The sequence below is a fragment of the Sander vitreus genome, chromosome 10 (genome assembly GCF_031162955.1).
Source record: "Sander vitreus isolate 19-12246 chromosome 10, sanVit1, whole genome shotgun sequence".
Classification (NCBI taxonomy): Eukaryota; Metazoa; Chordata; class Actinopteri; order Perciformes; family Percidae; genus Sander; species Sander vitreus.
In genome coordinates this window covers 5,915,671-5,941,099 of record NC_135864.1, presented here as the reverse complement: position 1 = coordinate 5,941,099, position 25,429 = coordinate 5,915,671, and the positions used below count along the sequence as shown (strand labels likewise).

Below are 25,429 nucleotides of genomic sequence, written 5' to 3'. Positions count from 1 at the left end.
ATAATAAAGAAAACTTCTGCTTTTGTTCACAAAGGCCATCCACAGCTTAAAAAAAATACATATCTTTAACTTTAGTCTCAAATTGATTGAAGAAGAAGAACACAACATATTGAAAGAAGCTTTATAATTACAAGAAATAACTTGTTTTATTTAATAATAAATATGTGTATATGCAGCAGGTTTGTGCATTGTCAGCATCTTAAAAAAGAAAAAGACAAAAAAAAATTATCACAAAAACTCATTTATCTCTTTAGGGTCCCTGGTCTTTGCTGTTACTGTCACTGATGAGGACTCAGGTTCCAACGCCCAGCTGCACTACTCCCTGATAGGGCGCAACTCTGAGAGGTTCAAGATCGACCCCGTCAGAGGTGCCATCACTGCCATTGAGAAGCTAACTGGAAGCTCAGAAGTCACCCTTACAGTACGAGTAAAAGACGGCGGAGCTAACCCCAAAACGGACACGACCACTGTGACAGTCCGCTTTGTTACTGGAGGAAACTTCCCTGTCATCAAACTGAAGGAGCATGCATACACGTTCCCTGAGAGCCAGCCCATCAACCATGTTGTTACAACGGTGACTGGGTCTTCTATGAGGGGTGGAGCGTTGTCATATTACGTCGCCAGCGGCAACCTGGATAATGCCTTTCATATTGACCAGCTGTCAGGCGAGTTGTCTATCAGACATCCACTAGATTATGAACACATTCAGAAATATGTTCTCTGGATTGAAGCCAGAGATCAGGGCTTCCCACCTTATTCCTCGTATGAGAAAGTGGAAATAACAGTGCTGGATGTGAATGACAATCACCCAGTGTTTGATAAGGACCCCTTCCATGCTGAGATACTGGAGAACCTTTCACCTCAGCGGGTGCTGATGGTCTCCGCTGTAGATCTGGACAGCGGGCCAAATGGACAGCTTGAATACGCTATTATTGATGGCAACAAGGAGAACAGTTTCAGCATTAATAGAGCAACTGGTGAAATAAGAACCACCAGGCCACTGGACCGGGAGAAGGTGGCTCAGTACACTTTGAAAGTCAAAGCCACTGACCGGGGGTTGCCACCCAAAAACACAGTGGTCAAAGTGCTAATCAACATACTGGATGTGAATGACAATGCTCCTAGGTTTTCCAAGATCTTTAGTGCTACAGTGGCTGAAAATGCCCCAGTGGGTTACACTGTCACCAGAGTCACCACCACAGACGAGGACGCTGGCTCAAATGCCATTAGCCGATATTCAATTACAGATACCAGCCTTCCATTTAATATAAATCCAAACACAGGAGACATAACAATAAGTAGGCCACTCAATAGAGAAGACACAGATCATTATATTGTCAAAGTGTCTGCCCATGACTCCGGATGGACAGTAAGCACAGATGTCACTATATTTGTAACGGATATTAACGATAATGCCCCCAGATTTAGTCGTCCCTCTTACTATCTGGACTACCCTGAGCTCACTGAGGTGGGCTCCCTGGTCACACAGGTGTCTGCCACAGATCCTGACGAAGGATCCAACGGCAAAATCTTCTATTTCATTCGGTCCCAGGCTGAGTTTTTCCGAATTAACGCCAGCTCTGGAGAGATATTTGTGAAGCAGCATTTAAAATATCAGAACTCCACAGGCGCTAGTAGTATAAATATAAATCGCCACAGCTTCATTGTCACAGCCTCAGACCGGGCAGTCAAGCCTCTGATGAGTGAAACAACAGTAATTGTAAACATTGTAGACAGCAATGATAATCCCCCTGAGTTTGATTCGCCTAGCTACTTTACTCCTGTCACTAAAAGTGTCAAGGTTGGCACTAGACTGATCAGGGTTGTAGCTCATGACAAAAAAGACTTTGGCCTTAATTCTGAGGTTGAGTACTTAATAACAGGAGGAAACAGCTCAAGTAAATTCAAATTAGATAAAACAAGTGGATGGATTACTGTCGCCTCATCCCTCACATCTGAAATGAATAAATTTTTCCTCATTGACATCACAGCCAATGACAGAGGAAATCCTCCTTTGTCGACACGAACGTCCGTGCGAATTGCAGTCACAGAGGAAAACCACCACACACCTGAGTTCTCGCAAAGCCAAATCTCAGCTACTGTACCTGAAAGCCTTGTTGTCGGAACAGCAATAAGGACCCTGTCTGCCAGAGACAAAGACAAAGAAATGAATGGCCTTATCGCTTACAATATAACTTCAGGCAACGAAAAGGGTCTGTTTTCACTTAACAGTAAAACTGGAGTGTTATCCCTAGCTCACCCTCTGGACTTTGAAGAGATGCAACAACATGAGCTTAGAGTTTCAGCCACTGATGGTGGTTGGATTGCAAAAACAAGCTATGTCTCCGTTACAGTACATGTGACTGATGTGAATGACAACCCTCCTGTGTTTGATCCTGATGAGTACTTCCCCATTGTGCAGGAGAACGTTCCCAGTGGCACCACTGTGATAAAAATGAACGCCACAGACCGTGATTCGGGAGCTAACGCAGTAATGGCTTATGTGATACAGTCATCAGACAGTGACCTCTTTGTTATTGACCCGAACACGGGCACCATCACCACCCAGGGCTTCTTGGATTATGAGGCTAAGCAGGTCTACCATTTAACAGTAAAGGCCTTCAATGTCCCAGATGAGGAGCGCTGCAGCTTCGCCAATGTCAACATTCAGCTGAAGGGAGCCAATGAATACGTACCCCGCTTTGTCTCAAAACAGTACTACTTTGAAATTTCTGAAGCTGCTCCAAAAGGCACAGTGGTCGGGGAAGTGTTCGCCAGTGATCGAGACCAAGGGGATGATGGAGTGGTTTACTACCTCATTTTTGGGAAGAGCAGAAGGAAAGGGTTTGGCATCAATAAGAAAACAGGCCAGATTTATGTCACAGGTACTCTAGATCGTGAGAAAGAGGAAAAGATTTCACTGAGGGTGTTGGCAAAGAACGTAGGAAGCATCCGCGGGGCAGATATTGACGAAGTGTTTGTTAACATCACAATTCTTGATGCCAACGATCCTCCTGTTTTTACCCAAGAACTGTATGATGTGCAGGTAAGTGAAGGACTTTCACCTGGCGGTCTGGTTACCTTTGTGAGTGCTGAGGACTCAGACTCTGTCCCAAGCTGGAGCAGATTTTCATACTCCATTGCTCCTGAGTTTGATAAGAATGTTTTCACGATCAACTCAAAAACTGGCCAAGTGTCTGTGGCTGCAGAGCTAGACAGAGAAACAACTCCTGTGTATAATCTAACAGTTCTTGCTGTGGATACTGGCACACCTCCTGCAACCGGAAGCACCACCGTGATTGTGAACCTGGAAGATATCAATGATAACGGTCCAACTTTGACAACCACCTATGCTGAGGTAATGGAGAATCAGAAAGCTGGCATTGCAGTTACAACACTAACAGCGTCTGACACAGATCTACCACCAAATCAAGGCCCTTTCCTATACAGCATTCTTAGTTCTGGCTCTGCCAACAGCTACTTCAGCCTGAGTCAAGCTGGAGTGTTAACCACCAGTCGGGAGATCGACAGGGAACAGATTAGTGACTTCTACCTCTCTGTTGTGATCAAGGACTCTGGTGTGCCTCAAATGTCCTCCACAGGAACAATTCATGTAAAAATAAACGATCAGAATGACAATCCTTCAGAGCCTAGGTCTATGGAAATCTTTGTCCACTACTTTGGGAAAATGTTTCCTGGAGGTTCCTTGGGAGATGTCAAACCCCAAGACCCTGACATTCAGGATAGGTTTCACTGCTCCCTTATTCCCCCATCCTCCGGTCTGTTTAATATCCCAACTGGAACATGTAACCTCAACTCTAAGTCCCGCTCAACAGATGGAACTTTTGAACTAACTGTCCGTAGCAGTGATGGTGTCCACGGTTCAGTCAGCAATACAGCCCGAGTCCTCTTCATGGGTTTCACAAATGCCACAGTGGACAACAGCATACTAATTCGACTTCAATCTCAAGGAGTCAAAAGCTTCCTTACCAACCACTACCTCAGCTTCCTACGTATTGCCAACTCTCAGCTAGCAGGACTAGGCACAGGGGTGCTCCTTTATGGAGCATTTGAACTCAACAATCAGACTTTCCTAATGGCAGCTGTGAAACGAGGCCACGGACAATATGTCAACCCCAGTGGTGTGGCCACATTCTTCCAGAGTATCAAAGAAATTTTATATAGACAGAGCGGGGTGCAAATAGATGCGGTGGACCATGATCCATGCACACGTAACCCATGCCAGAATGGAGGCAGCTGCAAGAGGCGTCTCAGTGTCGGGCCTGATATGAAGACAGAAGAAAGTGTCCCAGTGATCCTTGTTTCCAACCACCCCCTGCAGCCCTATGCTTGCAGCTGCAGGCCAGGATACACAGGAGCTCTGTGTGAGACAGACATCAACGAGTGCCAGCCATCGCCCTGCCACAACGGCGGCACCTGCCACAATCTGGTGGGGGGTTTCTCCTGCACCTGTCCTGAAGGTTTCACCGGGATGGCCTGTGAGAGGGATGTCAACGAATGTCTTTCCAATCCCTGCAAGAACGGCGCGCTGTGCCAGAACTTCCCCGGTGGCTTCAACTGCCTCTGCAAATCCGGCTTTGCAGGTACTGTACTATACATGTAGGAGTCACATTTTATGTCTGACCACACAGTTATTCATGATAGGTTTGGTGAAAAAACACGTGGTTACACACACAATACACACACTGACACTCACACAAAATATTTGCTTCTGAATGTTTCCAAGAGGTGTTGTAGCCATCGCATACAAGCATGGCTGCCAAAAACTGTTTTTTGCATTACTAGCTGGGGGGTATCAGCTGTGATGCATATCAGCCTGCCATGTTTGCTTTAATAAATAAGATGATGCAAAGCTGACCCTAGTTAGGATTTGAGTGTAGACTCCATACACAGTTCAACAATATCACATTTCATTATGTGCCTTCATGTGTTGCAGCTATGACCACACACAGATACACTTCTAATCCATCTGAAGTTAGATTTCAGTTAGATTTCTTAACTAAGGATTTCTCATTTGACTCTGTTTTGAGTTGTTTGACAAATGAGCAGCTTTATAAAAGATCCAATCAGGCCTTTTCGTTTGGAAATGTAATGAATACACTGCATTATTACCCTTGATAAAAGGGGAGTGGATTTTAAGTGGAACTACTTAGAACAGTCATTTGAATCCAACATGTTGTCCAGGGGCTGACTGCAGCATCTGAAAGACATTTTCAAAGCAGGTGATTTGCCTCAAGTCAAGTCATTACTTTCCCTTTTTATTATGACAATAAAAAATTACCACAAATCTTTTAGGTTTCATCAAGATAAATGACTCTTGTGGAGAAATGCACCTACTGACTTACAGTAGTTTGCATGCCCTCACAGTGAACTCTCAACTTCCTGTTTTCCCTGCCTGTTTTTTTGGCAGCAGAATCAATCTCCATTAAGCAACTTGTCTCAGGATTTACAACCTAAAATATATTTGCAGAAGTTCATTGTCAGTCTTTTTGTATTGTGACATGCCTGGATCATTTATTGCCTTGCCCCAAGCCATTTTTGTTTTTATTATCGGTGTCACATTCCTTCTCATGATGTTAAACCTTTCAACTCATGTAGATGTTTGCCTGTATATGTGACAGAAATTCATAAACATTGCAACTGTTTGTCTTTCTGCACTGCAAAAAAAACAGCCTTATTCAAATATAATTTGATCTTGCAACTTGTTTGAAAATCTGATTATTCTTAGTGAGAAGAATCTGCCAATTGAGTGAGATCATTTCTTTTTTCCCGAGTTTCAAGATGTTTGAATCAAATGATGTCATCTTGGACAAGTGATTTATATTCCAAAATAGCATCACTTGTGTCAAGACAGTTTTTAGAATAAGTGAAACTGCACTAAAACAGATGAAATTACATTTTCCTATTTTATGGCTGTTTCAACAAAAAAAAATCTGATTTTAAAACTCACTACAGCTTTAAAGGGTTTGTTGGAGCCCAGATCTTTGTTTTTTTGCAGTGCATTTCTCAGCTGTGAGGTGATGAAAGGCCTGCATGACTTGGCCCGTGGGGAAAGTGAACTGTGTTCCCCTCAAGGTTTCCCTGTGTTGTCTGCCACGCCATCCATTTTAATTTGTGTTGTTCTGTGAACCCAGGCAAAACGTGTGATTCCATCATCAATCACTGTGAGTGTAACCCTTGTTTTAATGGCGGGTCCTGTCAGAATCGGGTGGATGGATATTACTGTCATTGTCCATTTGGTAAGTAATAGTAGGAAAGTTTTTAGTGTATTAGTGAGCCCTGGTGAATTGAAACGCAATATGTTTCAGACATGCAATCCCCCCTAAAGAAAAGAAAATGATGCCATTATTAATTTATGATTTAAACAAAAGTGGACACTGTCATTTCATTTTGTGTTTCCATTTTTCATATTGCTGCTATCAAATAAGCAAAAAGAAGAACTTTTCAAAAATGCAAGACCTGACAGTAGAGATTTCTGCTTTGTTACTACTAAATACAGAACTTATAATATCGCTCAATAAAGATTCTGTTTTATCTGTAGATATTTTTATTACAGCAGCACTGTGAATCATTCATTGGCTTCCTTTAATTCCTATTTTCGTCTGTTTTTGTCCTCAGGGGTTTTCGGTAAGCACTGTGAGCTTAACAGCTATGGCTTTGAGGAGCTCTCCTACATGGAGTTTCCGTCCCTGGATCCCAACAATAACTACATATATATCAAGTTTGCTACCCTGAAGAGCAACGCACTGCTTATGTACAACCACGATAACCAGACTGGAGACAAGGCGGAGTTCCTGGCACTGGAGATTTTCGAGGGACGGATGCGCTTCTCCTTCAACTTGGGAAGTGGAACTTATAAACTGATGACCATGATAAAAGTTTCAGATGGTATATTCCACACTGTCATCGCCAGGAGAGCTGGGATGGTAAGAACGTCTATTTTTATGGTAGAAATTAGCTCACACGTTAAACATTTTTCATCATGCATCCTTGAAAACTTTTCATTGATTTGGTTTAATAGCAAAAGCATTGCAGAATATCTGAGAAATGCCACATGTTATGGACTTACGTGTGCTACACTATCAATAGCATTTATGTCTTGTGCTTTTATAGCTTGAACCTGCATCCAAATTTCGCCTTATATTCTTTTTTGCACCATCAGATGATAATTAAACTCCCCCAAACCACGGGTAGCTCAGCTTATGGTTTTCATGGTTTGTAATTATATTTTATTGCTCGTTGTGATTTACAATACGAGGATCCAAAATGGCCCTGAAGGTTGAAACTCTGTCTCCTGTGCTCTGAATGAGAGGCTTCTTTCTGCCAGCAATGCAGTGGCAAGGAAAGAGGGAAAAAAATCCAACCAGGCCTTGTCAAAGCTTCTATAATGTAGCTCTCCTGCTGGACTTCAAATCTGTCATTTCCCACCGTGCGCTGAGAGTTTCAAAGGAAGCTGGTAAAATCGTTAAATTGTCAGTTTTGAGTTGGTGCTGAGTGAAGGGATGGAAAGGAATACAGCACACGTTGAGAACTGTGATTCTGTCTACATATAGTGCCCTGTGAATATTATGCAGAGGTGGTCATGTAAGGGTTCTTGAAGAATGAAACAGAAATGTGTGTATGTCGTGCCTCAAGTGCCAACTCCCTCAGGCGGTGTAAAGTAAACCTGATCACTATGTTTGCAGAGGGTGCTGCGGGTCATTTCAGTGGTCAGGCTTGAGGTCTGCTCTCAGTTTCTGCCCTCTGAATTCTGAGCCAATTTCTAAAGCACACCACGAAACCACGGATATGGTCATGCACTGCTTTGTCATGAAGGCTCCAAGTAATCAGAGGGAGCAGAAAGTTCACAGATACTGTTCCAATCATGACTATAATCAACGCACAAATCTGTTCAATTGTCAAATGCAATAAAAGACAGACAGTTTTTTTCACAGTACAACAGGAGCTGTGTTAGGCCGGCTTCACACTGGGTGCGTGGCGTTTCGGCTCCCATGTTAACAGGTTAGAGCTTGCACACTGCCTGCGTGACACGCACGTCTCAGACGCGGCTCGAGCCGCGCCGAAAACGCGTGCATGCTAGAAATAGAACCGACACCTATTTTTCACGTGACACACAAGCGTGTTGGAAGCGTTTCCAGACAAAATAGAATAGGAAAATATGTTTATATGTCATTTTGACACAAATACACATTAATAAATGACATGTTGATGTTTCAAAGTCTCTAGGTTTTGACATAAATGCAGATATAAATGTAAATTAAAAAATAATAATAAATAATTATCGATTTTAAAATATTGCACCTGTCAATACAGAACGAAATATTCTGTAGCCTATTTTGCCGTCAATACTGCCGACGTTGTCTTTGCTGTAATCAAATCAGTATATATTTATGTTTAACATGGAGTATACTACAGCTTGAGTGCAGTTTATCAATGGGAAACATACATGTGTACAGACAAGACTAGCAGCAGCAGCGCTGCGTCAGACATGTTTCTGGTGCAAAGACATAGAAAACGCCACGCAACTGACACGCAACAGAAACACCACGCTCACGCCACGCAGCCAGTGTGTGGCGTGAGCGTACTGTGTCTAATAATAAATGGGATGAATCTGTAGACTGACATTATCATTAAAATTGTGACATTTTTGTGTCAATTTTGCTGCTTAAACCTGCACTCATTAAATTAATGTTTTTGGCCATGTGCTTGGGAGTATTGCAACAAGCTGTAAACACAACATGGATTTATTATCACCTTACAGACATTGATATAATTACTGTATTAGCAAACAGTTGCATACTTACACATCCAGCAGACAGAGCATCATTTGCATTTATTTGAAGTCCACCTGGTGAATATAAGTCCAATATTTTCTCTCCTTTTAGCTCTGTTTCGGTCTCCACCACCTCCTGAGGGAAATATCTGTCGTCTTACCTAATAAATGCTCCAATGTATTCACCAGCTAGTCACCAACTTTGTCTGTTTGACGTTTGGAACTTTTTCCCTAAAACAACAGCACATTTGATGGTCAATAGTTCCCAATTAAAACTACTTAACACACTACACACTACATCTATGGATCATCCTGCGTAACTGGACAAGAACCTTTATGTAGTCTCATCCTAAACCTCCCTTTACGTTTTTTACATGAGCTTCCAAGTTGGATTCAGCAAACCTACCTACCTTACCTGTACAAACCTTCCATAAACCCTTGATTCAACTTGATAAAGTCCACCTGTAGATGAGTCGTTTGTGAGATATGGCCATTAGAATAATCAATTTTCCCATTGGGGTGGCGGCAGAAATCTCAAAATCTCTGCAAAAAAAACAAATCTATTTGCACGGCTGTATACCACAGGGGAGAGTAGGAGAAAATGTAATTAAATTTAGAGAAAATTTGGTGAAATTACATTTATTACAATTAGTGTGACAGTAACAACAATCATGTGACAGTAAATGTGAAGATCACAGCTAAAAACATCTAAGCAAGAGCATAACTGGTTTATTTGAAATCAGGGTTTTAAGTACAAACAACCAAATCTTCTATGAATGAGGTTTGCAAATGTAGTTTGACAGATCAGGACTTGCGGTAGATGATTAGCATCAGCAGCTAATCATCAAGCTTTTGATTAGCCAAATTATTTGTCCTGGAAACAAGCAGAAAACAAATGCGTAAAAGAAGTTCCTCAGTGCCTGCACCACAACAAAGAGCAATCCTCCATTATATTAGTCATGGGGAAAACAATGATCTCCACTGGCGCTTTCTTCACATTTCCTCACATTAAGTGTTAGCCAAGCACAAAAACACGCTCCTCATCTTTTCGTGTTACTTTCGGTATTAATTTCCAAGAGGGTCTTCTTGAGATACATATTTTCTCCACCACAGTGTGAGACACTTGACAGTGAGTGCATTGTATTGAAGTCATGGCTGTAGTAGCCTTTGATCACAGGAAAAGACCGGAGATTAATAAAATGTTGATGTGGTTCTGACGTTTTTTTTATGGCGCTTCAGAGACTCACGAATGTGTTTGAGAAAAATTACTCATGTTGTTCCTCGTCTTGTTGTTGTCACCGTGTGTGTGCTTTACTCTGACTTGGTTCTGTGTACATGTCCATGTGTCTGACTTGCGTGTGACTCAAGTTTACTGTGAGTGTGTGTGTGTGTGTGTGTGTGTGTGTGTGTGTGTGCGCGCTTGGCGGGGTCATGCTCTCCTGGATGATTTGTGTCGGAGATCCGGGCCAGTGTGGTCCGTGTTTACTTAAGATCCAGGAGAGGTGGAGCGTGATTGCCCTGGTTTTTCAACACTTTCACACACTTTTCCGGACATTTTCCTCACCAGCCCATTTCTTTTCTTCCTAGAAGGGTCATTCCCTCTCAGAGCACAGAGAGAGCAACAGAATAATCCACATCTGGACAAAAGCTTTAGTACTATTAACAGGAACTAGGAAATGTTTTGCAGTAATGTATGGCATTTTTTATGCCACTCTCCCATCAACCACTGTGATGAATTGATGAAAAAGAATTGGCCTATATACCATGTGGTGGACAAAGCTCACACTAACAACCGAACTTAGTTACACAAATACTCAGGGAGAAGTAATTGTAGCGGTTGAAATACCCTTAATGGGTTGAACCAGAACCCTGGAGTGAAAGTTATGCTGCAGTGCACAAGAAGATATTTAGTCTGGCAGAAACATGGGTTTTTTTAATCCAAAAGATGTGCACACAATAAAAAGATCTTTAGACAGGGAATAATTTTGCAAAACAAGATGCTTTGAGGATTTTTAAATCCAGTCCTCCTTTGCTGTCAAAACATCAAAAAATAAGCATAAACACGCATATGTGGTAACATTCTGTGACTGTCATTCATTGTGACACATGCATTGTAGTCTTCACTAGATCTTTCACAATGTATTAAGGAATATGTCAACATTTTGGGAAATACATTTTTGCTTACTGGCAAAGCCTTACATAAGAAGATTGATACCACTCTCATGTCTATGCTAAATATGAAGCTACTGTACCACCACCAGCTAACATAGCTTAGCACAAAGACTGGAAACGGGGAAACAGCTATTCTGGCTCTGTAACAAAATCCATATACTAGCACTGTTACCTAATGTTTGTTGTTCTTTGCCTTGATAAATGAGCATGCATCTATGTTCTACATGATTCCTAAAAATATTGACTTTTCTAACACATAAAAAAAGAAGAGAAAATGTGTTGAGATCAGATAAAATTGTAAGTTGTTATTACGCAGTTGTCAGGACTCCAAGTTTAAACAATTGGTTTTCTCCCACATTCAAAATAAACGGAAAACGACCCAAAATAAAATGATCGTATATCTGTTTTGATCAATATTTGGCTATTTAACTAGATTAGCTATTGTTAGATCTACAGTATAGAGTAGCCCAGCTAGGCTGCAAGCCTGTATTTCCTCAGTTAGTAGCAAGAGGGCAACTCCACCATAAGTCTACTTTTCCCAATAAACTGATCTTATTTGGCTCTACCCACTGACTTTGACTGAAACTGAAACTAAAACTAAAACTCGAGTTAACTGAGCGACATTTGAAAGAGAACAGTGAACCGTGACAGTGTTTGCACTGAACCAGTACAAGTGACACTCATTCCCACATGACGCTGATTACAAAGAGGGAGAAACAGAGTGACTGCAACCAACTATGTCAACCACAGTCTACCAGATATTGTTTTAAGTCAAAGATGTAAAAATGAAGTCTAAAATGAGCAATCATTGACTGAGGTAGTGCAACTTCACAGCTGTTAGTCTTAAAGACAATCACACGTGACATGCATGTGTGTGTGTGTGTGTGTGTGTGTGTGTGTGTGTGTGTGTGTGTGTGTGTGTGTGTGTGTGTGTGTGTTTCTATCATCATGTAGGCTGCATCCCTGACTGTGGATCTGTGTGGAGATGACCATGAACCAGGCTACTGTGCTGTGAGCAATGTGGCAGTACACACTGACTGGTAAGTAAATCACACACACACACACACACACACACACACACACACACACACACACCTAGTACACAGATGTTCTGCTTCTATGATCCAACTGTATACATTAAAATAGTGTTGAAAGTTTCAGGTCCAAGGCTTGGAAAACTCAATGCATAATAAAATTTCCCACGTCTGGCAAAATAATGGAAAGTATTACAGAACCAATAGTTTTTCTGCACCTGGTTTGAACACACCAGCTGAATTAATTTGTAGTTATTGTTTGAATATAGCACTCTGACACTATGAATTGACAACAATTTGAATTTGTCTTATGACCTATGTCTACTTGTGACCCTTCGTCCCTGGTTGGCTGTTTCCCACTGGTGACATGAGTGATTTTTGTTGTTGTTTTAGGTGAATATGTTTTAAAAAGGCTTAAAGAGGTAAAATGATCTAGTAATTCAAAAGGAAAAGGGAAAAAAAAAGATCAGGTGAAAGTATGATAAAAAATGAATCCTATTATTTTGTAGTAGAGGTGTTTTTTCTCCTGAACTATCCTGTTTATCATCTGGTAGCCTCTCAGATTGATCTTATGATCCACTGAGGTGGTGACCTCTGAGTTTGGCTCTGTCAAAGAGGTTCATTCTGCTCCTGAAGCTGAGCTCAGCAATACCAAGTCTTGAACCCTAAAACGTTCATTCAAGGTCTCCCTTGTTTCTTTCCATCTGACGCAGCTCAGAGCGAGAATAGAATGTTTCATTTTTTCATTTTTGCTCATTTTATTACTGCCTGACTGTCAAATTATCTGAATGAAAGCAGATTGCTTAACAAGTAAGATGCAATTCTCATACATTTTTGTGCAATGACAATGCAAACATGAAGTCATCTGTTGTAAATATGCAATATATGATGTAAAACTTCATTAAATTACTGGATGCTCATTGCCTCACACAGCTCTGAGCCAGGCCTTGTGGGGTGAACACTTGACACTGTACATGTGTTTTTGTGTGTGTGTGTGTGTGTGTGTGTGTGTGTGTGTGTGTGTGTGTGTGTGTGTGTGTGTGTGTGTGTGTGTGTGAGAGAGAGAGAGTGATTTGGCAAATAGAAAAGGGCCACAGAGGTCTGCAGAAGGTTTATTTTGTAAGGGTCTTGGGACGATGTAGTTGCGTAAAACTCGCTGACCTGCAGTGTCATTCTGTGTGTGTGTGTGTGTGTGTGTGTGTGTGTGTGTGTGTGCGTGCATGCGTGCACACGTGCAAGTGTGCATGCACATGCGCATACTTGAATGCATTTGTAAGCTTTTAGATTTCTGTGCATATGTACTTTGGTGCCTGTGTGCATTTAAGTCTTTGTGTGCTTTGGTTCATGTGTGTGTGTGTGTGTGTGTGTCCAGGATCCTGGACGTGCAGCCCAACAGGCTCTCGGTCGGAGGCGTCAGGTCAATAGAACCCGTCCTTCATCGGCGCGGTCAGGTCGCCACCCACGACTTTGTCGGCTGCATCATGGAATTCGCCGTCAACGGCCGCCCGCTGGAGCCCAGTCAGGCGCTGGCATCGCGTGGCATTCTTGACAGGTCTGCATACCCCCACCCTCCACTCCCGCTTTCACCCTCTCTCCATCATCTCCCTCTTCTTCCCATCTGTCCGTCTTCTCTAACCTCCTCGACTCTCGCTGTGGGACATCTGTTCACACTCCCAAACCCTCGAGACAGTTTTTAAAGATTTTTTTTTTCTTCTTTTTTTTTTATACAAATGGCAGATTTTTGACGGAGGAAACCAATTGCAGAACTCCAGACATTTTTCTTCTTCTTTTCTGTCCTGCTGGTGAATAGTGAGGCGAGAACAGATCTTTTAATATGCTAATTCTCTTGGGGTTCTTTATGGGTTGTTTGTATTGCAGTACGGGGAGAGAAATCACGGCTCATCTGCCCCTTCTTTTTTTTTTAAGTTTCTTTTTTTCGGCGGACCCCCCGGCTGCCGACTGTGCGGCTGACTTGTCAAACTGACGTTGTGTTTGTCGTTGTGTCTGTAGATGTCCAAGACTGGAAGGAGCCTGCACCGCCAGCCCCTGCAGACATGGGGGCACCTGCTTGGACCACTGGTCTTGGCAGCAGTGCCAGTGCGTAGATGGTTTCACTGGCAAATTCTGTGAGAAATGTAAGACTATGCCTTTGAAGTTTTATTGCTGAGGCTGCACTTACTAAGTAATATTCTATCATGATTATTTATGATTCCTCTCCCTCATGAGTCATCAAACTGCACCATGTAGCTTAATATAGGCCACATCACTGCGTTCTGAGCTTCATTGTAAAGCATTTGTGTGTTTCATTATATCAATAATCGACGTCAGAGTCTGAAACAGTCTGAGAAACCTTTGAGATTCACGAAATCTGCCAGAAACATGTAGCGACTGTTTAAGGTGCTGTGCTGTACTAACAGTATGTTAAGCAATGTTACCAATAATCATTAGCACATTTATATTTGAAACTTTCATATTGTAACTGAGAACAAGATTGTTGCTCAAGACGTCTGGGAACATCCACACTTAATTTTTCTTTGTTTGCCATTTGGTTTGATCTTGTGGGAAATCTGCTGCTTTGCTTTATGGCATGAAACAGGATCACAGCACTTTCCCTCTAATACAAATGGACCGTAGTCTCTCAGTCATGTGTTTCTTCTTCAGGAAAGAAAGAGAAAATGAACGTGATGCCAGGAAGTACAGGGAATGACACAGGGAATGAACACCCTCTTCTCAGAAGGAAGCAATGAGGTTTATAAGAAATGTCAACATTTTGAGCCATAATACCAGTGGTGTGACTTAGACGCTGCCAGTCATCTTGACTATGGTCTTGTGGTTACAGTAAATTTAGTCAGTTTTACCCATCCCAAAGCCCCGGTGGCTTAGCGAATTTTATCCTTGCGTTCTAGCAAAATAGGGTGCTAGAAGCTTGGTGACTACAGCGACTTCTTGCAGGGCTGGCTGGTGAAGTACTAGCCAGTTTATCAAAAAGATGGATCTGTACCTGTTAGAAAATGATGACTACTCTTTTCTTTTCTGTTAATATTAAACTGTTTGCATGGTAACAACTAAGACAAAATACCGTTTTTTTTTTCGCTCTCACGAGATAATCCTGACCATGTGAAAAGAACAGAATGATCCTGAGGGCAGAGGAGATGTCCTGCCTGACCAGAGATAAGACACAACATTGATTTTTGTATTATGACTGCATTTTACTCATAAGAAAAGCTGCTGTTGAAGGTTCTTCAGTCATGTATATACTTTGCTGTGACTGCTGTAACTGACTAGCCTGACAAGCCAGACCCACATCAAGATGTTGGGTCTGGGAACTCACCATTGGCAGGGCTCAATCCGAGGGGCGGGATAAACGGTTGTCTTTCAAATCCCCTCTGCACTCATAGCCAACCAGAGCAACGCTAGTTGATAGATTAAACTTTTGCCATATACGGTCGTCAAAACTCCAAACACATCTTCCTTTTTTAAGAATGACTTCAGTGCTTAACTCCAAGTCAAGTAGCAGGGAATTCACGCTGAATCGTCACAACTCTGCCATCCTTATGTTAAGCAACTCTATACACAATGTGATTGGCATGACCAAAATTTGTTTTTTCCAGCTCGCAAGCCAACGGAGAGTTGCTAGACTGACCCTGGCTGCAAATTACATTTGCTGCCACTAGGGTGCGACTAGATTTCTAGGCTAGTAACTGACTCCTTGCTTGCACAAGTAAAAATGAACTTTGAGAAGAACTTCAGTGATTCTGTCTATTCTTTGATAAATAATTATCCTAACAGTACCCTCACATGTCTTTTTGTGAAAAACAGTGTATACTATACTATATATAAGTCTTAGTCCAACGCAGCAATTAAGATACGACGTTTTCAACTCTCTGGCTTTAGGTTTCCGCTCAAGTCGGCAATCTTTTTTTTTTGCACAAATTTGCATGTCAGCGTTCACCAAAGTTGAATTTTATGCAAAATGTTTTCACAGATGTAAACAATCCACTGATCGCTGATTCACTGAACTGCTTTCCCACAACATTTTGACACTTTAATGCGTTGCTTCACTTTAAATCCAGCCGCAAATTCCATGACCATACAATTTTGCTCTGTACTGCACTGAGCAGTCTATTCAAGAGCATTTTAGGTGAGGGAGAAGGACAATGGCACAAACACAAAACATAGTTTTAATGGAAATCATTATAAACAAAAAACACTTCAATTCCATGGATCATTTTACAATGTACAAACAAACAAAACTCATATCAAGCTCAATGGCACACAGGCTGTTCTGTGCATTGACCTATATCTTTCACTTATGGGCAGATATTTGTAACCACTGGTGATAATGAAAGGACCAATTTGTGGTTATGGCAGTCAGATTAGGAAAATCATTTGGCGCTGAGGGCCCGCCAGCACCGGAGTGGAAATATAAGTTTTACAACTGCCTGTGAAATGTCTGTGAAGTCAGACAGGATTGAGGATATTCTCTATCTTACTCCCACAGACATGACAGCAGACACTGCCCTGTCCCTGGATGGAACTGGCCGTCTGGACTACTCCCTGAAGCAGGGCCCTAAACGTGACGTCCTTCTCAGACAATCACTGCAGGGCGCGACCTCTGACCCCGCCAGTCCCAGCAGCTTGGAGGTCAAGTTCAGGACGCGCAGCAAGAGCGGCACTCTGCTGCATGTGCAGGAGAGCAGCAACTACACTACTGTGAAGGTGAGAGAGAGGAAGTGAGAGTGGGGTGACATGTGGCAGCACTCCGAGAAACATAAGATACATTTTCAAATAATTGCTGTCTGTATGAAAATTATAAGATAAGATAAGATAGACTCGATTGACCCCACAATAGGAAAATTCACTCGTCACAGCAGCTCAATGCAACACAACAAAAAAGAAAAAAATACACATTAAATATATAAAGGAGAGAAAAATACACAAAAAATAGAACAGAATAGAAAAAAAAAGAATAGATGGTAAATATGTACACTATAAACCCTTCTTTTATATACAGGTGGGGATAACATATACAGATATACAGATGAATATGATACCGATAAATAGGGAATGGCATAATGCACAGTAGGAGGTGACACGGATAAATACAAAAATAACTATACATAGTGCAGAATATTGTTAAGAGTATTGTTATCGTTGTTATCCAGACTGTACTGCACTGGCTCACATGGTAAATTCATCATAATGTTCATTCCGATACTCGTATACATACCTGTATACTTTCTATTTTTAACAGAAACACTGCTCTCTCTCTCTCTCTCTCTCTCTCTCTCTCTCTCTCTCTCTCTCTCTCTCTCTCTCTCATGCACTGTTATGCAATTAGACTCAGACCACCTCTAAATAATGAAACGCAGCACCTCAGGTAGTGGTTTCACAATAAAAGCCTTTCAAGGCAGTGAAAAGCCCTGAACTGTTGCAAGTGTTCCTTGGAGGAAGTTTTCATTATCAGCACACAACAGCAACAAGAAATTAATATAACCAACAGGAGCAGATGAAAGAATAGGATGGCTTCCTACTAAAATATATTAAAATACACTTGTCAAACTATAAATACCGGCCTCTTTCAGTTGAGGTAAGTGAAGGTCCTGCCCAGTACTTAATGTGTTCCTGCTGTTGGTCCCCATAAGTAGTATAGTGTTTTTAATGTTGTGTGAAGCCAAAGACATTTTCCTCAAAGTGGAAGACAAAGCTCCTAACAAACAATAATAGAATAGTAATAGAAACTAACACTCGAACACACACTCAGCCACAATTCTCCCTTAAACCACGTTCATCACTGAGGTCCCGTTCAGCTCAGCGCAAAATAATGCGCCGTGAACTTTCTGTTAAGGTACATTTCTATTCAAATGTTGGATACTGTGGCATAGGAAATGTCCCCTTGTACACATAGTGGCATTTCCCCAAATTAAAAGCACTACAAGTTGTAGGAGAAGATTCAGCTTAGTTTGGCATTGTGACTCTGCTAATTAGCCAGCTAACTTTGCAGAGGAGCCGCTGTTAATATTAAGCATCAGCCACGAGCCATACTTGCAGACTTAGAAGGCTCATTAGGGAACGTGCAAATCATAATTAGATCATGATTACTTTCTAGTCAGTGCCAATACACAAATCAGCTTTGGCTCATCCATTCATACAGAGCTGAGGTTCTGTAATATGGCTGCCAGATGATTTGTTGCATCACCAAAAGCATTTGCAGTCATGAGCGTGCGTTGGTTTGTGTGTGTGCAAACATACAGTAAGCTGACACTGAAAGGTGGCCGGAATGTTTGTATATAAGCTTAGAACAGGATGGTGTACACACGTAAGTGTCTGTACATGTTCTCAGCTCTCCTTACTTTGATTCACCCCTTACAACACCAGTCACCACCCCACACACTCTCGCCTACTAAAGGCAAACTCTATGGGTCTTTCTCAGCCACCTCCCTTTAGTCTAATTCCTTTTTTTCTCCTCTCATCCTGTTCAGCACCCCCTCCCTCTGACTGATCCTGGGCAGCTGCCCAAAGAGGCCCAAGCGCTCATTCATCCTCTTCAATTTTCCTTTTGGGCCCCCCCTTCATCCTCACCACCACCGACCCCTTCCCACTTTAGTATCAGACTTTCTCTCTTATGATTTTGTTTTCCGGCTCGGAGCAGCTTCTGGTGCTCATCGAATCACCATCACAGCTTCCTGAACAGTGTGGAGTGTGTTATAAGTACCATGACACCTAAAAAAGAAGAGCAGCATGGGAATACATACTGTATGTATGTACATGTGTTGAGAGTCTGAACTATATATACTGAGATATAAAACAAACAAAAAAACTTGTTTAAAGATGTTTAATAGATAAACTTCATGATTGGTTTTCCAGACTTGGAGCACCTAGTTTTCTTTGGCTTGGGGAGCTTTCCGCTTTTCCCATTTTAAATCAATTCTTCCGGAAGCTACTTATCATTGCTGATTTTTCGGGGGGTTTTGAAAAGAGAGCAGAACAGGATTACTTTTCCATCGAAAGTGGGGAGTACGCATATGAGATTACCATACACAGTGTGAGCTGCACATTTGTCGTCCATGCCAAAGTGAGCTTGATTCATTTCTTTTAAAGACGCACTGTGTCCTCTCTTTTCTGGAAAGAGGGGTTCACCAGTGGGCGTTTGAATGAGCATGTTTTCTCAGAATTTGTTGTAAGCAAGCTTCTGGTCATCATCTGGCTGAATATCATTAGCTGAACACAAGTCGTGAGAACATGATTAACTGCAGCATGTCCCCGCCGGGAGGAAGATTTACGAGAGTCAGGCTGCATTTCTGACCTCAACATCAGATTCGGAAAGCAGTGTGGTGGTAGTTTTGGGGAGACTGAGAGAAGACTTCCTCTCATCGCCCATGATTGATGCTGACATAAGTCATTGCATTAATCTGAAACACTTCCTTTTTAAACCCTAGTTTATGCGACTCATCGGGGAACATTATTTTCTTTACGCAAGAAATTAAGAATTATAAGAGTATGCAGATTCATGGATTTATCCAGTCTGTCTACTCATCTCTAATTTATGATATGATGTCTAATGTGGAATTCAACATCGAGACATATCGCTATACTTTACTCTCTGTTCCTTCTCTCAGCTGAGGAACGGCAACATCCACTACGTCTCAGATGCGGGCGTCGGGGGGAAGGTGGAGCGGACCGTGGGAGAGGCGGTGCTGTCAGACGGCCAGTGGCACACACTCCAGCTGATCAAGAACGGCTCCACCACGGTGCTCCAGGTAGACGGCAGCCACCCCAGGGTCATCCAGCATGCCACCCAGGACTTTGGAGGACTCAGCGTTTTAATCTTTTCCCTGGGCGGGATCCCACCCGGACCTGCTCAGCAGAAAACTGCAGCAGGTGAGGCTCAACGGTGTATTTATCATGTGTTTGGGTTGGGGAGGATTAGGATAGTAGGTCATCAGATCAGGTAATTTCTGTCTATAATTGAGTGCTAAAAAACCTTATTTTCTGGCTTGTGATTGCCAGTGTGATCCCTGAGCGTCAGCGTCTCCCTCATCACCAGGGCCACACGGAATCTGTGGACGGACAAATTCGCAACATTTTTCGTAGATTATTGTGCGGATTTTCCGCAGATTCTACGCAGATACATTTATTTTTTTTAAATAAAACTCAGAATGTTAACAAAACAAGTCCACTAAATTCCCCAGATTTTCATTTTGGATCACCTGGAAAACTGTAAAAAAAATAATAATAATAATAATAATCTGCAGATTCCCTTCTCATTACTACAACTGATGTAGCCTTGAAATCCAGACCCAAATCCGAAAGGTTAAGGGTCTGGCATTGAGTAATGAAAATGGCCCAACTCGAGGGGCGGCACCAAGCATGCATTTGAAAATCTCACTGCACGTAATTGGATAACACTATGACCAATCACAACAATACACATGGTGACGTATCTAGAGTCCCATACGCTTAGCTACCAGCGGAGCTAACTGGTAGATTAAACTGTCGTCATCTGTTTAGCTCACCTCTGGCCCACCTATATCAGATACACCGATGTAATTGGTGCAGCACGGCTACAAGAGCATAGTTAATGAGCATCATTAATCAATGCCAGAGTGACTCGCTGAGCAAATTCAAATTGTGCTCTCGCAAGAACTCTGGATTTCCAGGGTACACCTGAGGTGCCTTTGAGCAAGCCAGTCAACCCCCCAACTGCTCCTTACACAAAGAGTTGATAAGAGAGATTGTTGCAGTGCCCAAGGAAATCATATATTTTGTGCCCATAATGGACATGATGTCATTTTTTAATTCAGTGTAAATTCAGCGTATCTGATAATATATGTGGTGAGTGGGTCGTGTTCCTTTAAAGGAGCTGCTAGCTTCTAGCCTACCATAAAGAATTTCTGAAGTACAGTTTGAGTTTCCGATGATAATCTAAACATTGTCTCAGAGGCTTTTCTACCCTTTCAAGAAAATATTTTTGTAGTTTTGACAAGAGATGTGTCATATTTAAAGTTAAAACATCTCAGTTTGGATATTGCTCTCTCCAAAACTAACTATGACAGTCAAACCCTTGATGAATGTACACTCTATGAATGTACAGTACATGTGTATTTACGTGCTGTGTCAAACACAAATGCTGAAGCTTTCAAAAACTGGCGTTTGACCAAAACAACTCGCCCACTCTTCACCTACTGTAAATTACTAACGCAGCAGTGTTTTCACATGTTATGGAAACCTCTTCTACCTGTGTGCACATGCAAATACTGTAGTTATCTGTGACAGAGAACTCATGCTCGTGTGAGCCTTTATAAACCCAGTACAAACCTTCTTTTTTTCCCCAAATGAATTGATAGTCTGCTGCTCAAAGTGCTGACCATATTTGGTGGCCGTCCAACAAGACTCTGTGAAACTGGCCTGAGATCTGTTTCTATCTGAAGCTGCTGAGATTTAGCTGCTGTGAGTTCACATTAGTTGAATACATGTTTCAGAGTATCATTTATGGACAAAATAACTAATATTAATTTAATTTGACTTTATCTTGGAACGCCCGTCTTTGAGAACTTTTGGTGTTTTGGTCCTATTTCCATGGACTCTCATCTGAGTTTAGACTTAAATCAAAGATCAGATTTCCTCTAACATGAGCTGGGAAAGAGTTTGGAAAAGGTGAAAGAGGGGGTTTCCAGAGGGAGGTAATGCAACACAGTAAATTTTAGAAGTTCAGGGAAGGGAAAAACTAACCTAATACTATGCACTAATATGGTAAAAAAAAAAAAAAAACGAGCCATTTGAATTATTTGTTGACCTTTCTTACATAACAACCAGAGCATACATAAAACAAACATATTCTGAGCATGCAGATCTGTTGCAGACTGTTAATCAACTCTTACCTCAGTGTGTGTCTGAACAGTCGGGTTCTTTTGTGTACTCACTTTTTTTAGGAATAATGAAAAGGCACAAATGGATTTAATCTGCACTGGGATAAATTCAATAAAAATCTATTTACATCGGTGAGGCAGTGCTGTCAGGCAACACACGAAGCAAAAGATTAAATTAGACACAGAGACATTCATCCAACCCAGATGTCTGTCTTGAAGCTATAATGGCTCTGATGATGGATTCTCTGTTAGAAAATATTTCATATTTCTTTCAAAATGGCAAGCGATTGATTTTAAAATCATGCATTTGTTTTGAGGAGCTGCTTTCCATAAGAAATGTCTCTTTTTTTTGTTTGCTGTTGTCCTAAGCTTGAACCAATTATCAGTCTAAACAAAATTGCTTTAGCTCTGATTATAGCTCCCAGTTCCTGTTATTTACAAGGAAGCGATCATGGGTTGGCAGACATTTTGAAAAACCAATCAGTCTGGTGGCAATCGGAAAGCATTCCCCTCCAGGCCACTGTTATGTCCTTGTTAGCTGCTTATGGCTGCTTCTTGTTATCTGAACTGGTTTTCTCTCTTATTCATTTACAGGTTTCGACGGCTGCTTGGCTTATGTGAAGTACAATGGGGAGAACCTGCCATTTACCGGAGAACACAGCCTTGTCACCTTAACTCAGACCAGTTCGTCTGTCAAGATCGGCTGCAGAGGTCCCAACCTGTGTGAGAGCAGCCCATGCTGGGACGGCTTGATGTGCGTCAACCAGTGGTACACGTACCAGTGTGTTCCACCTGGCGACTGCAGCTCTAATCCCTGCCAGAACCATGGCAGCTGTGTGCCGGACCCCCGCTCAGGTTTCACCTGCATCTGCTCTGAGTTCTACACAGGCAAGACTTGTGAGACCTTGGTGGCCTGTCTGGGTGTCCTATGCCCTCAGGGTAATGTCTGCAAGTCAGCCAACAACGGCGGGTTTGTCTGCAGCCCAAGCCCAACAGCGGAGACGATGGTCCTCCCCATCTGGGCAGTGCCTGCTATTGTTGGCAGCTGTGCCACCGTCCTGGCCTTGGTGGTGCTCAGCCTGATCCTGTGCAACCACTGCAAGGGCCGCAACAAGACCAAAGTGCCAAAGGAAGCCAAGGAGAAGAAACCCAAGGAGAAGAAGAAGAAGAAAAAGAAAAAGGGTAGCGAGAACGTAGCATTCGATGACCCAGATAACATCCCGCCATACGGAGATGACATGACGGTACGGAAACAACCAGAAGGGAACCCCAAACCGGACATCATTGAGAGGGAGAACCCTTATCTGATCTATGATGAAACAGACATTCCCCACAGCAATGAGACCGTCCCCAGTGCTCCCTGCGTCCCCTGTAATGGCCCAGAGGCAGACATTGAACACTATGACATAGATAATGCCAGCAGTATCGCCCCTTCAGATGCAGACATCATCCAACACTATAAGCAGTTCCGCAGCCACACGCCCAAGTTCTCCATCCAGAGACACAGCCCGCTGGGCTTCGCCCGACAGTCTCCCTTACCCCTCGGAGCAACAAGCTACACCTACCAGCCTCAGTACACCCAAGCACTGCGGTCCACCCCGCTCAGCCACTCCCACTCAGCGTGCCCCACCCCAAACCCTCTCTCCAGACACTCTCCAGCCCCGTTCACCAAGCCCTCCTCTTTTTACCGAAACACTCCAACCAGAGAACTCAACCTAGCTCGCCGTGAGGGCAGCCCGCTGGACCTGCACAACGACATGTGCCAGCCACCGCCCATGTTCAACTACGCCACCCGGCTGGGGAGGCGCAGCAAGAGTCCGCAGACCATGGCCAGCCACAGCCACACATCCAGGCCTGGCAGTCGGCTCAAGCAGCCGATCGAGCAGATCCCCCTGGAGACGGGGCCTCCCGTGGGGCTGTCTATAGAGGAAGTGGAGCGGCTGAACACTCCGCGTCCACGCAACCCCAGCATCTGCAGCGCTGACCACGGGCGCTCCAGCTCAGAGGAGGACTGCCGCAGGCCGCTGTCAAGGGTCCGCAACCCCGCTGATGGCATCCCTGCCCCAGAGTCCTCTTCCGAAAGTGACTCACATGACTCCTTCACCTGCTCAGAGATGGAGTATGACCGGGACAAGCCGGTGTCTTACAGCTCCCGAGTTCCCAAGCTCTCGCAAGTCAACGAGTCAGACGCTGACGACGAGGACTACGGTGGGAGGCTCAAGCAGAGGCGGTACTCGAGCCGGAGGGCAGAAGGAGGGCCTGGCATTCCCCAGATGCCTCCTACTGAGCAGCACTACACCCTGCCCCACAAACTGGGCCAGCAAGCTGGGGGCTTCAACTGGGACAATCTGTTGAACTGGGGCCCCGGCTTTGGACATTATGTAGATGTGTTCAAGGACTTAGCCTTGCTTCCCGAGAATGCGGCAGCAAGAGACATTGAAATGAACAGTGGGGATGGCTCGGTTACCATTCTAAACGAAGGAGAAGCTGAGCAATATGTATGAGACTATTTATTACAATGTTGTAGAATATGGTGATGTTCTCTAAAAAAAACCTGTATATTTCAAGAGAACATCGGACTACACGTTTTTTTTTCATGTTATAAAAAAATTATAAGACGACTTTCAATGCAGTAAGGCAGAAACATGGCACCTGTAACATGACAGATTTTGTCATTAGCCACCTTGGAATAGTTTACCAGTCTTTTCTAGGTCCAGAGTCAACTGTACAATTGAGCATTCATGCCTTTGAGGCCTCATTACAAAGTATCCATTGACACTGAAAGGCTCAAAAAAAGACAAAAAAAGAAATCCATGTCTGATTTCAATTTAGTGACTGCAAAGCTCCATTCACATTATCTTGATCAAACATTTCTGTTTTGTATTACCAGTATTGCCTCTCCGTTCCTAAAACGTCTGTCACATTTACAGCTGAGAGATAAGAGGGTAGATAATATTAACACTCACAGGAAGAGAATTCCAACGGGCCGTGGAGCAAAAGAAAACTCCCGGTCTCCGTCTTTTTAGGGGTCAATTTTTAATCGACTTAAAAGGAAGCATGTGTGTTTGATCTGACTGCACCTGTAGGTGACAGTCCGCAGCCCTCGGTGTGAAAGTACGTATGCCGTTTTGCTAGCACGGTATGGCAGACCCCCCACCATTTTCTCTCTGTCTTTGCCCTGGTGTGTTTTCTCACAGAAGACTGGCTAAACGCTCCAAGAGTGAGGATTAATCAAGTCCCCTGCCTTACAGACATTTGAGGATTTCAGTATGGGGGAGCACATCTCCTCTTCTGTTTTTCTGGCCTTCAGTAGGAGAGAAGGTTTTGGGAGGGGGGGGGAATAGTGTTGTTTGTCACAGATTTGCTCTTTTTGACCAGCCAAGCGTTTCATAATGATGATGATGATGATGTATGGATCCTATAAACATGACCCCAACTAAAACACTATGAACATGTGTACATTTTTTTTAATTCATGAGAAATCATGGAGTCATTTGTTGTTGGTGTCCTTGTCCAATTATTTTGACACATATGGTTTCTACATTTTTGTACTGTTTATT

The 25,429-nt window shown here is 42.8% G+C and overlaps 1 protein-coding gene across 1 annotated transcript in view; it reads left to right on the top strand.

Annotated features, from left to right (window-relative positions):
* fat4 (FAT atypical cadherin 4) overlaps window positions 1-25,196 on the top strand; it is a 105,831-nt gene extending 80,635 nt beyond the window's left edge. The window contains exons 9-17 of the mRNA XM_078260055.1: window positions 255-4,604; window positions 6,156-6,260; window positions 6,640-6,947; window positions 11,921-12,006; window positions 13,373-13,552; window positions 14,011-14,135; window positions 16,502-16,719; window positions 19,620-19,881; window positions 22,464-25,196. Of these exons, the coding sequence (XP_078116181.1) occupies window positions 255-4,604; window positions 6,156-6,260; window positions 6,640-6,947; window positions 11,921-12,006; window positions 13,373-13,552; window positions 14,011-14,135; window positions 16,502-16,719; window positions 19,620-19,881; window positions 22,464-24,373 (7,544 nt within the window). The 3' untranslated portion in view covers window positions 24,374-25,196. The remainder of the gene's footprint in view (window positions 1-254; window positions 4,605-6,155; window positions 6,261-6,639; window positions 6,948-11,920; window positions 12,007-13,372; window positions 13,553-14,010; window positions 14,136-16,501; window positions 16,720-19,619; window positions 19,882-22,463) is intronic.
* Window positions 25,197-25,429: the final 233 nt, after the last annotated feature.